Here is a 12656-nt window from a genome sequence, read left to right on the forward strand (position 1 = left end):
GCCCACTGCTTTTCCCTCCAGCAGGAAAGGACGGGGGGTGTAGGGAGGGTGGTGACAAATTATGACCCAAGCTCAGCTGGCATGAAATTGGGGCGTGAAATTTGCAGAGACACTGTAAGAGATGGCAATGGAGATGGCCACAAATATTGAGACAGACGAGGTGTGGTGAGCTCTTGCAGGGGAGACTCGTCTGCTGGGTACTTTGTAGGCGGTAACAAAATGCAAAAGCACAATAGCAGGACAGATTTCTCGGGGGGTAGCACGGGCAGTGGTCTTAAGTCCTACAGACTCTGGCTCTCCTTGCAGGTGTCTCGCCACGGCTGCCAGAGTAATGAGACCTACCGGGTGCTGAATGAGAAGGAAGGAGAGGAGGAGGTGCAGCTGTGGCGCAAGAAGTTCAACAACCTGTGGACAACAGGCTGATTGCGCGGGAGCAGGAGGAAGCGCAGGGCTCTGGGGCAGCCCCTGTTGCAGCCAGGATTTTGGAGAACCTGCCTGGGACAATTTCCCGGTCCTGTGCAGGATGTGCACTCGTAGGTGAGGCCTCCAAAGTCGCTGCAAGAGGGTCCATTGTTAAATAAACAACTTCTAGAGTTCTGAAAATGCTGAATCTCTGGTCTCACCTGTCCCCCTTGCTTGCCCCTGTCCTGGAGCCCGAGCACAGCCCAGGAAGGCAGATGAAGGGAACAGCTGGATATCTATTATCTTTGAACCAAGGGGGCTGTTGAGGTGCAGCATTCCTACATAGTTCTCCTCCTTCCACAGAGTGTTCATTCTGGTGCTGAGTGCTCAGCCTATGTGTTGATGGCCCATCTCCACAATGTTCCCCTTCAAGTTCCCTGCACACTGAGGAAGCTACACCTAGAGCGGCACAGCCCAGTTCTACTGAGAATGCGACTATGATGCATTTTCTCACACTCGATGCATTATAAAAATAGCACAGCGCTATTCTACTGATAACAGCCATGTGAAACTGTACACATAGCAGCGTGATACGGATCATCCCTGGGATGCCTGTTCTGCTTCAGGCCTATTGATCAGGCCCTGTCACTTCAGTATTGGAGAAGTCATCAGCTTTTTGAACTGGGACTTAGAGCCACTGGCCCATGCGTCCTTGTCTAAAGTCCTTAACCACTCTTGGCTCCATCCTTCTGCAGGCCTATAGAAATCAGTAGTCCTGCCAGGGTTGTGTCTTCCTGTGTGCTATTGAGTCTGAAGTATAAAGAGCCTGTTTGCCTCCTAAACCTAATTTTCTCCCTTCTCTCTGATGCTGCCGCTCTGTTTCCATCCCTCAGCGACCTCTCATGTCTGAGCTGAGTCCACACAGACCACTGAGGTGTGCGAGCACGCTAGGAGCAGGAGAAGGGGGTCCCGCAGAGAGCAAAGGAAGGAAGGGGTGAAGGGGTGTCCGCTACGAGGGGGCAGGATTCTGTTGTGGTGGTGTTGCAGCTCGCAGGGAGGGCAGCCAAGCCTGTGCCATTAAACCCCCTGTCAGACAGCAAGTGTAAGACCTTCTTTATCATCCTGTGGTGCTGCGCCAGACCCTTGGCTCTCTCAGCCCTTCCATTGTGACGCTGGGCCACGAAGAGAACCGTGGTGTTGTCCGCAAAGGTAAGGGCATCACCCCACCTTCAATGGCACAGGTGGCCATCGTCCCCACTGGAGCAGAGCTGGCTGTTTCCCTGCTCTGAAATGCCACCGCACTACAGGACTGGTGGTCTTAAACATTTGAGGAATCAAGAAACATCCTAGTACAGAAAGCCCCACAGTAACAGCAGTCTCCCGAAGGACTCCTACGCAAAGGGGAAATCCTTCCCAGAGAAGAAACTCCTCACGACTATTCTAGGGGTACCCAGAGCTCTGCAGGACGGCAGGCTGCTACCTGTGGTCCCACCAATAGTGCCAGCCCTGGCTGCCCCTGCCTCCTCGCCTTCCAAGCTGGAATCCCCTGCCCAGGAAGAAAAGTTGTGGAAGCAACGTCTGCAGAGCAGCATCTGGAAGCTGATCTCCTGGGCCCTCTCTGTGGAGAACTTGCTGGGCACGCAGGACTCTTCTCCACAGAGCAGCCCCGAGGCAGGGAGCGCATGCAGCAGTGCCAAGAAGGCAGCTGTTTTATGGAGTTAAACTCTATAACTCATTTAAGGGTTATAAAGTAGGTATGTGTTTATGCGCCAGCAGGTGCGAGGGGGTAATCCTCCTAACTCGCACACCATATTGTCTAACAAGCAGATGGTTATAGTGTGAGGATATGCCTAGTCATCAACACCTATTACCTATTCATGACCTTTCCCCGCTTCCTACTATAATTAGATTAAAGAAGCTTCTCCCACACTCGCGCAGGTGCAGTATCTCCTGGTGGTCATGGTCTGGGGGCTCAAGGCTGAAGTAGCCTTCATCTTCCTCGTGAATCGTCCCTGAACTCAATCTGTGCGCAGGCGCAGTCTCATCCTTGTTGAGCTCCAAGAACGCAGAGTACGATGCAGTTGGCCTTCTGCTGTTGTCCACATTCCAGCTTTCCCTTATCAGTTAATGTCTGCGAATGAGCTCCTTCCTTATCAACATCCAGGGTCTTCAAGGCCTTTAACAGCAGACAGTGCGCATTTCAGTCAGCTAAGTCCTCTAAGTTCTTCTAACTTCTCCCCTATATAATATGCCTGCCCATCAGGCGCAGACGGTTCCTCCCAGTGGCAGGTGAGGACCTTTAGCTTCCCATGTTGCTTTGGATCCTGTGCTCTGCAGTGATGAAGGAAAACAGTCTCATGTCAGCAGTGACCAAATACTGGAAGGAGCTAGAAGAAAGACTCTTAGGGTTTGGAGATTTGGAAAAGATGCTGATGGTCAGGTTTGTGCCCACTGTGTGCAGGGCTCCCTGAAGTGCTGATCACAATGCTTTGATGACTCGCCATGTTTGTGAGGATCCTCTGTAAGAGTCGGTCAAAGAATTGATTTCTGCCTCAACATTTTCCTCAGAACTTGACTGTATAAATCACAGGTGCAGGACTTAAGAAAATGGCCCAAACTGGTATGGAACGAATGCTTTGTACCCATGCCTACCTCTTTATCTCAAAACTGTTCTGTACCTGTCTCCAAGCCTCCCTACTCCCTCATGAAGCAAGGAGGAAAAGACAGGAAGATTAATGACAAGACTTACCACAGACCCATACCCCAACAGAGCATGCACGAAAGACAATTCAACCAAAGTTCAAAGTGATGATGACTACTGGCCCTCATCGGGAGACCCCAGGTCGACCACCGCCACCAGAAGGAGCGCATGCACAAGGCGAGGAGACCTGTAGACCATCCTCTCTTGGCTTGTGTGGCCTGCTAGGTGGAGATTGGTACATCTCCACAGGCAGAGGCGGGTCGCAGGTAGATTGACTAGCAGAAAAGACAGCTCTGAAGCAGCTGAATTCTTAAGATTTTCCCCACCGTGAGATCATCTCAATCAAAGACAGAGGCAGTGGAACACCTTCTGGACCGGGACTCCAGAGGCGCCGGACGCCTGTAGTGGTTGCTATAACCCCCTTTCCTTCCCTTTTCTTCCCATCTCTTTCATTGTTCTTTTCTCTCTTCCTATCACAAGCCGCTTTACAGGCACAATGAATAAAGTTCCAGTTTGGATTGAAATTTATCTCGCCTGACTTGTTGAATTATTGTTTTTGCCTTTCTGCACTCCGAGATCATAAATTAAACGAACCATCATGCGTCCGCTTATGAGTGGACCGTGACATCCTCGTGTGTCCCTCTGGTTGAAGGCAGAGTACAACGCCTTTCAAGAAGATGCCCCCGGAGAGGTGGGTGCCCAGTAGATGCTCCCATTCCTCCTTCCCCTCCTCTTTCTTTGGCTTTCGTTCTCATCTCCCCAGATCTGCGACTCAAACGCATTTAAGTACACCACCTACAGCACCTTCAAGAGCCACCAGTGTCTCTAGACAACCATCTACGGTCAGAATGTGAGAAGCAGCCTGCACTGCCCTTCACACAGCCTTCTGCTTTGTGGATGGTTCCTTCATGCATAGGTGATGGTCAGCTTTGTGCCCGCTGTGTGCAGGGCTCCCTGAAGTGCTGACCACAATGCTTTGATGGCCAGAGCTCATCAGCGTGTCCTCTCTTGGGAAAAAACTGAGCTGGGTGACCAGAGAGGCAAGCTCCAAGCCAGGGACGTGGGCCTCAGTCTCCCTTCCCGACTGACATCCCCACTGCATCCACTCTAGGTGTGTGACAGCATGGGTTGGCGCCACATGGACCTGCACCCTCGCTCCGCTTTCTGTTTGCTGCAGATGGAGCAGTGTCAGAACACAAAAACCCTGAAACGCGCTCACTGTGATTCAGGCAGCTTGACCTTCTTTCAAAATCTTTCTCTCTTTCTTTTTTCTTATCTTTCAAAAATCTTTCTACAAATACATCAGCTGTAAAAGGAGGACCAGGGAGACTATCCAGTTTTATTGGATGTAAAGGGAAAAACTGTGACAGAGGATGAGGACAAGGCTGAGGTACTTAATGCCTTCTTTGCTTCAGTCTTCTGAAGCACATCCTCTGGACCTGCCGGACAATGAAACAGGTGCTGCTACGTGTGGAGCTCCTAAGGTGGTGACCCTCTCTCATCTCTTGCAACTATTTGTCTCTTATAACGCTTTCATCCTTTCCTATCTTTTCTCCTTTTCTCCTTTTATCTTTGCAACACGCGCAGCTGCAGCAGGCAGTAGTGGGTGGTTTTGCTTTGATTTTGGGTTTGACTGAAGGGAACATCAGGGCTCTCGGTGCTGTTTTGGTCACTGTGTGGGGCTCAGGCTTTTCCTTTTGGTGCTCTGGCCCATGCCGGTTCATTAATTGTTTGAATCCAGTGTAATTGTTTGAATCCAGTGTTCTAAGGGCATCCATCTTATTTTGTAAAAGATAGAGTGTACGCCTATACCTCTCAGTGATTTTGATATACTCGGGTGCCGAGCCAGTAAGAAAGAACTTGCTTTCTTTTAAAGGGGGCCACGACATTGGCAGGATCCCGGTGGGCAATGACGAGAGCTGGTGTGATGTTGGGATACGCAGTTTTTGGAACTGTCAAGGGGGCTTTGTCCGCCCAGGTTGGTCGTGCTCCAGCAGATGGTGCAGCTTTTGGGAAGTGCTGTACCGATCTCCTCCCCAAAATTGTCGGCTTTAAGGAGGGAGAAGCAGTTTTTGGAACTGCAAAGGGGGTTTCGTCCGCCCAGGGTTATTGCGCCCCGGCAGATGGTGAAGCTTTTGGGAAGTGCTGCATAGATCCGCTCCCCAAAGGCATAAATTTCAAGGAGGAAGAAGCAGTTTGTGGAACTGTGCAAGGGAGTTGCTTGAGCAGCAAGTCGCGCCCCTTGCAGGAAACATGGAGGTTTGGACGCTCATGCTCAACTGCTCCCCCTCTGAAAATGGTTTGAAAGAGTATAAAGCACGTCCCGACCCGGCAGGGTGCAGCTGGGCAGGGAAACACTGGCAGTTACCGGCTGCAGTGGCAGAAAGGATCTGGGCTCCTGCAACGCAGAAGTGGAGCAAGCCAGGCGTTTGTGCAGCACTTGCAGCCGGCCTCAGGGCTGCTCCAAAGGAATGGTGGGAATGGGCACAAAGGGAGTGGAGACGGAGACCGAGAGATCTGCCCGAGCCGAGCTGGAGGAAGAGCAAACACACTTGCAATGGGAAGTGGTATTTGAGCGAGCTAGAAGTGAGCGTTCGGAGAAGGCGCTGGCAGATGAGAGACAGATTAATAGAAAGTTACAAAGGAGCCTGCAAGATGCTTTTGTGAGGGAAAGGCTAATGGATCGGCAATGTTTCCCCAACCTGCAGCTACTGATAGAGCTATGGAATTCCCCAGGAGATAGGGAATAAGGAAGGGAAAAGCTCACAGAGACAGTCCCTTCGGCCCCTCCTGGACCAACTCCCCATATTTCAGAGCAGGGCAACCTCCTGCACTGTCTCCAGTAAGAGAGCCGGGGGACGGTGAGCGGGAACACGCACGAAGGCTCACACAAAACAATCAAAGGAATTTGTTGGCAACTTTCCCCCTTGGCCATTCCTAAACTCCCATTACCCTTGTGGTAGGTGCTGGGCACTCCCTCTTTTTGTCATCTCTTTTAAAAGAGAACTCACTTTCTGTTCAAGTGGGCCGCGACAGGCTCTCCCATGGCCAGGCATGTGTGAACACCAGTCATTCCTTCCAGCTCCATTTCTTCTCACAGCGTGTAATCTAAGAGCCTAACAGCAGGGAGGTTGAACTCTTTTAGCCTCCAGGCCTGGCAATTCCTCTGATCACTCCCCTCGGCCTTCCTGCTCAGCAAAGGAAGTGGAGCAATGCTTGGTGAGCCCTGAAGGAAAAACTGTGTCACATGGCTGAGCTGCAGATCCTTCTCCTAAGAGGAATTTAGGATATCTTTGTGAAGTCTCCAAGCTGTGGAGAAAGCACCTCATGAGCTGCTCCCATGATAAATACCCTTTATGTCAGGAACCTGGAGCCAACTTCTGGTTTGAATGGATCTCATTCCAAACTCCAGACACCAAAAGTGGGCGCACAACCTTCTGCTGACAAAGAGAGCCTTCCAGCTGATCCCCACCTTGAGAAAAGCACTGCCTGACTGAATGGCCGCCCATTAATGTCTTTGCTCAGCTAATGAAAACTTTTATTAGTTTCTCCCTCTGAGCAAAAGCTTCCCAGGAAGTCTCATCCTCATGACCTTGCTCAAGGTTCTCTACCTCTTTTTCGTTTCTTTAATGCTAATCTGAAGGTCTCCGAGTAGTTTCAGCTACTCTGAGGAAAACTTCTCCAGGTAGGTTAGCCCCTGCATGGATTTTAAGAGTATGTGAATAGAAGCAATTGCTGCTCTTATCTTCTTTCTTTCGGCCAGAACAAAGTTTCTTTACTCATCGCTGGTTTTGTTTCCAGAGACAGAATACAAATATGTAATAAGCATTGTTCCCTCTTCTGCATCATTGCCGATAATTGGCACCATCCCTGCCTAGGACTAGTTCTCTGCCATGTATACAATTTCTACATTACTAAGAGACGCAAAATATTCTCTCGTCCTTATCCCACTGTCCTTCCGTTTTCTACCTTTAGTTTCCCATGTTGCTTTGGATGAACAATTAATTAATTGTTACTGCGTTTGCCTTCCTGTCAAATCCTTTGGCTCAAGCAGGAGGGAGGCTTAGTAAGTTCCATACTCTAGAGCCAAACGGATCTGCCCCGCGGTCAATGCTCAGCAGGCTTCTGACAGACTTTTCCTTGCTGTGCCCTCAGATGGACAAAGCTGGGCCGCAGATCCCGCAGGGCCCCTGAGCAAGCTCCTCAAGCTCTGCTCCTCATCCAGTCCCTCTCCCATACTCCTGAATGCACACACACCTCTGTCGCCTGTGTGTTACAGCCCAAAGATACTGTTTGTGGGGTTCCCTTGGCCAAGGGGCAGCCTGGCCAGGTCTCCAACGCCTTTGCAGGCAGTCACCAGCCACCACCGTGTCCCCCAGCAGAGGGAGAAGCTCCCAGGAGACTCCTGTTCCCCCCACTGGCTTTGTCCCCACGGCCCCCGCTTCCTCCTTCCTCCCAGGGTGCCCGTGTCCCCTGACAACCCACAGGTCACAGCCCGTGCCTCAGCCCCACGCCCCCCGTCAGCCCCGTTTGTTACATCACTGCAACTCGTTCCACTTTCTAGTGTTGCTGGGCCACCCAACAGGACAGAGTCTCCGGATTCTGGAGCAGACATGGCGTGGTTGGCCTGCCTGCTCGGTGAGTGACCCTGGACAGCCCCAACCCACCCTCCTGGGGCCACCTCGGAGCCCGGTGTCTTGGGTAGGAGGGCCGCCTGACCATCCTGCCAGCACCCGCCACGCTCCTGCAGCCCCGTGTCTGACAAGCCCACCCTGCCAGGCACGGCGGCCGTTCCAGCCTCCTGCCCAGGGTGGAGGGAGGCTCTGGGAGGGGATGTGGGACAGAGGGCAGAGCAGGAGAGTGGGGTCCCCCCGAGGGCAAAGGACAGAAGGGGTGAATGGCTTTCCCCTCAGAGGGGACGAGCGTGTCTGGTGTGCTGGTCTGGCAGCTCGCACAGTGGTCACCTCCCTCCAGATCCAACAGATCCAAACAAAACCACACTCACTCCTGAAAAAGTCTTTTTAATAGTTCTCTTTTACTTTTTTTTTTTTTTTTCTGTCCTCAGAGCTCCTGGTTGTCCCGGGGCCCTGTAGGCAGCGGGGATGGAGGGAGACCTCAGGGCAGCTTGTCCTGGCTCCCCCCTCAGCGCCCGCAGACTGGAGCATGCACTTGCCTTCCCACGCACTGCTCTCCCCCTGCAGGAGGGTTAAGCACAGGCTGCCTTTTCCCACAGGCTTGCTGACCTTGCTCAGTTCTGTTGCTGCATCGGCGGCCACTTCTCCGGGCAGCCCCCTGACGGATGAGGAGTACCAGACCTTTTTTCTCAGCCTGTGGCCCCCATGGAAGGCAGAGGTGTCCTGCATCGCGCGCCAGAACCACGGATGCCTCTTCCCGGCAATCCTAAAGTTAGACCAGATGGAGAACCACGGTGTTGTCCCCGAAGGTAAGGGCATCTCCCCACCTTCAATGGCACAGGTGGCCATTGCCCCTGCTGGAGCAAAGCTGGCTGTTTCCCTGCCCTGAAATGCCACCGGATTACAGGAATGATAGCAGGATGGGTTATTTTCAGGTCTCTAGCCCCAAGTCTGGCTTGGAGCAGGACACTCCCAGCAGTAGCACCGTGGCCTTGTGCAAGGCAGTTTGCTTTTGTGGCCATCCCCTCCATGGCTTAAATCCCTGTCAAACCTCTTTCCTCTGAAGGGGCTCTTTTCTCTAGTGTTTCTAGCCCTGGGCCAGTCATCTTTTAACCCATCGACCCATCGCAGTGATATTTGCCTTTTTTTCCTTTTTTTTTAAAAAAAAAACCCTTTCAATTATCGATAACAAAGTGCTTACCAGACCCTGGAAACATGAGGTTTTGGTCTCTCTCTAAGGGCAGAGAGCAGGGTAACAAAGGACAGAAAGGCAAACCGAAAACCTGGGTGCCTTGACTTTCCCTTCTGCCCATCAACTCTGCTCTCTGACCCTCTGCTCTGCTCTCGTGAGACCTCACCTGGAGTATTGCGTTCAGTTTTGGGGTCTTCCACACAGGATGAACGTGGACCTGCTCTGACCGAGTCCAGAGGAGGCCACAAAGACGATCAGAGGGCCGGAGCGTGTCCCATACGAGGACAGGCTGAGAGAGTTGTGCTTGCTCAGCCCAGAGAAGAGAGGGCTCTGGGGAGACCTTAGAGCAGCCTTCCAGTACTTAAAAGGGGACTAGAAGAAAAACTGGGGAGGGGCTCTGTATCCAGGAGTGCAGGGACAGGATGAGGGGTAATGGCTTGAAGCTGAAAGAGGGGAGATTTAGATGAGATATTAGGAAGAAATGTAGATGGAGAGTCACCGGCACAGGTTGTGCAGTAGAAATGGTGGCTACCTCATTCTTACGGGTATTCCAGGTCAGGTTGGATGAGGCTTTGAGCAATCCGATCCTGTGAAAGGTGTGCCTGTCCATGGCGGGGGGTGGGGGTGGAACCCAAACCGTTCTGGGATCCAACCAGAAGCCAATTCTGAAAACACCCATCAAAGAAGCTCCCAACGCTTAGTGCGACCCAGCCCAGGGGCCACATATGGAAACTTGCAGCCATCCCGCATCTCTCTCTCTCCCCTCTCTCCAGGGCCGATCTGCTCTGACTTCCCAGAGATGCCGCGCTTTCAGAGCTTCTGCCATTTTGCCCAGTACCGCTGCTTCAAAAACCTGTTCTACATCAAGGTGGGGACTGGGATTCAGGACATGGCATGGGGGACAATGTCTTGGGAGATGCAACGGGTAAGGAAGAAGGGAAGATAAGCTAACGGGAGTCCTCTTTCTCCTTCTCACCTCTGCTCAGCGAATCCAGTGTCCAAAGTCATCTACTCTCAAAAAACTCATCCCAGCGGGGCACCGTCCGCCTGTGGGCTCTCGGGTACAGAAGGAAAGCTCCCCTGTGAAAGAAGGTACGGCTGCCTCGCACTGCACTGGGCGTCCCTGTGTGCCTGCTGATCTCCCATAACTACCCTTGCCCATCAAGCAGCTTTCTGGGTGACTCCAGAAAGATTCTTCAGCCCATCTCTGTCCTTCTCTCTCCACAGCCCCACGGCACGCTTCTATCTCACCCACTGGTGCCCTGCTGGAGTCCACGGGGCACCCTCCATCACCACACACCACGGCAGCCCCGACAGCCACTGCCGCCTCGACTTCCAAGCTGCAATCCCCTGCCCAGGATGAGATCAGCCCTCAGGTCTCAGCCCAGCTCCAGGCTGCAGAGAAGGAGGTACTGAGCGTGTTGCATGTCCTGCAGAACTCTGAGCAGGAGCCTGGATCAGGTGGTGGGGAAGGGGAAGGGGAAGGAGAAGAATGGTTCTCTTTATCCCTTTGCAGGCCAACTCCTCACAGCCCTTGCAGGCCGATGACACGGAGGATTTAGGAAGGCTGAGGGTAGAGAAATGGTGCAGCCGCATAGCCAGCCACGGTTGCAAGGATCCTCGAGTGTCCCTCTGGTTGAAGGCAGAGTACAATGCCTTCCGAGAGGGAGATGCCCCAGGCCAGGTGGGTGCCCAGGAGATGCTCCCATTCCTCCTTCTCCTCCTCTTGCTCTGGCCTTCATTTCCCATCTCCCTAGATCTGCGACTCAAATGGCGTGAAGTACCCCAGCTACTGCACTTTTAAGAGCCACCAGTGCCTCCAGAAGACCATCTACAATCAGGAGGTGAGAAGCAGCCTGCACTGCCCTTCACACAGCCTTCTCCTCCGTGGACGGTCCCTTCACATACAGCCGCGAGTCCGTGCAGGACTCACTGGCCCACTGCTTTTCCCTCCAGCAGGAAAGGACGGGGGGTGTAGGGAGGGTGGTGACAAATTATGACCCAAGCTCAGCTGGCATGAAATTGGGGCGTGAAATTTGCAGAGACACTGTAAGAGATGGCAATGGAGATGGCCACAAATATTGAGACAGACGAGGTGTGGTGAGCTCTTGCAGGGGAGACTCGTCTGCTGGGTACTTTGTAGGCAGTAACAAAATGCAAAAGCACAATAGCAGGACAGATTTCTCGGGGGGTAGCACGGGCAGTGGTCTTAAGTCCTACAGACTCTGGCTCTCCTTGCAGGTGTCTCGCCACGGCTGCCAGAGTAATGAGACCTACCGGGTGCTGAATGAGAAGGAAGGAGAGGAGGAGGTGCAGCTGTGGCGCAAGAAGTTCAACAACCTGTGGACAACAGGCTGATTGCATGGGAGCAGGAGGAAGCGCTGGGCTCTGGGGCAGCCCCTGTTGCAGCCAGGATTTTGGAGAACCTGCCTGGGACAATTTCCCGGTCCTGTGCAGGATGTGCACTCGTAGGTGAGGCCTCCAAAGTCGCTGCAAGAGGGTCCATTGTTAAATAAACAACTTCTAGAGTTCTGAAAATGCTGAATCTCTGGTCTCACCTGTCCCCCTTGCTTGCCCCTGTCCTGGAGCCCGAGCACAGCCCAGGAAGGCAGATGAAGGGAACAGCTGGATATCTATTATCTTTGAACCAAGGGGGCTGTTGAGGTGCAGCATTCCTACATAGTTCTCCTCCTTCCACAGAGTGTTCATTCTGGTGCTGAGTGCTCAGCCTATGTGTTGATGGCCCATCTCCACAATGTTCCCCTTCAAGTTCCCTGCACACTGAGGAAGCTACACCTAGAGCGGCACAGCCCAGTTCTACTGAGAATGCGACTATGATGCATTTTCTCACACTCGATGCATTATAAAAATAGCACAGCGCTATTCTACTGATAACAGCCATGTGAAACTGTACACATAGCAGCGTGATACGGATCATCCCTGGGATGCCTGTTCTGCTTCAGGCCTATTGATCAGGCCCTGTCACTTCAGTATTGGAGAAGTCATCAGCTTTTTGAACTGGGACTTAGAGCCACTGGCCCATGCGTCCTTGTCTAAAGTCCTTAACCACTCTTGGCTCCATCCTTCTGCAGGCCTATAGAAATCAGTAGTCCTGCCAGGGTTGTGTCTTCCTGTGTGCTATTGAGTCTGAAGTATAAAGAGCCTGTTTGCCTCCTAAACCTAATTTTCTCCCTTCTCTCTGATGCTGCCGCTCTGTTTCCATCCCTCAGCGACCTCTCATGTCTGAGCTGAGTCCACACAGACCACTGAGGTGTGCGAGCACGCTAGGAGCAGGAGAAGGGGGTCCCGCAGAGAGCAAAGGAAGGAAGGGGTGAAGGGGTGTCCGCTACGAGGGGGCAGGATTCTGTTGTGGTGGTGTTGCAGCTCGCAGGGAGGGCAGCCAAGCCTGTGCCATTAAACCCCCTGTCAGACAGCAAGTGTAAGACCTTCTTTATCATCCTGTGGTGCTGCGCCAGACCCTTGGCTCTCTCAGCCCTTCCATTGTGACGCTGGGCCACGAAGAGAACCGTGGTGTTGTCCGCAAAGGTAAGGGCATCACCCCACCTTCAATGGCACAGGTGGCCATCGTCCCCACTGGAGCAGAGCTGGCTGTTTCCCTGCTCTGAAATGCCACCGCACTACAGGACTGGTGGTCTTAAACATTTGAGGAATCAAGAAACATCCTAGTACAGAAAGCCCCACAGTAACAGCAGTCTCCCGAAGGACT

General features: G+C 52.7%; 1 protein-coding gene across 1 annotated transcript; it reads left to right on the forward strand.

Annotated features, from left to right (window-relative positions):
* Positions 1-3213: 3213 nt before the first annotated feature.
* Positions 3214-11287, forward strand: LOC138716843 (acrosin-binding protein-like). The gene is made up of 7 exons (XM_069850052.1): positions 3214-3369; positions 3756-3794; positions 4215-4339; positions 10284-10338; positions 10446-10613; positions 10687-10773; positions 11171-11287. The coding sequence occupies exons 1-7, from the start codon at positions 3214-3216 to the stop codon at positions 11285-11287; spliced, it is 747 nt and encodes a 248-aa protein (XP_069706153.1).
* Positions 11288-12656: the final 1369 nt, after the last annotated feature.

Source organism: Phaenicophaeus curvirostris, chromosome 1 (assembly GCF_032191515.1).
Source record: "Phaenicophaeus curvirostris isolate KB17595 chromosome 1, BPBGC_Pcur_1.0, whole genome shotgun sequence".
NCBI classification, from domain to species: domain Eukaryota; kingdom Metazoa; phylum Chordata; class Aves; order Cuculiformes; family Cuculidae; genus Phaenicophaeus; species Phaenicophaeus curvirostris.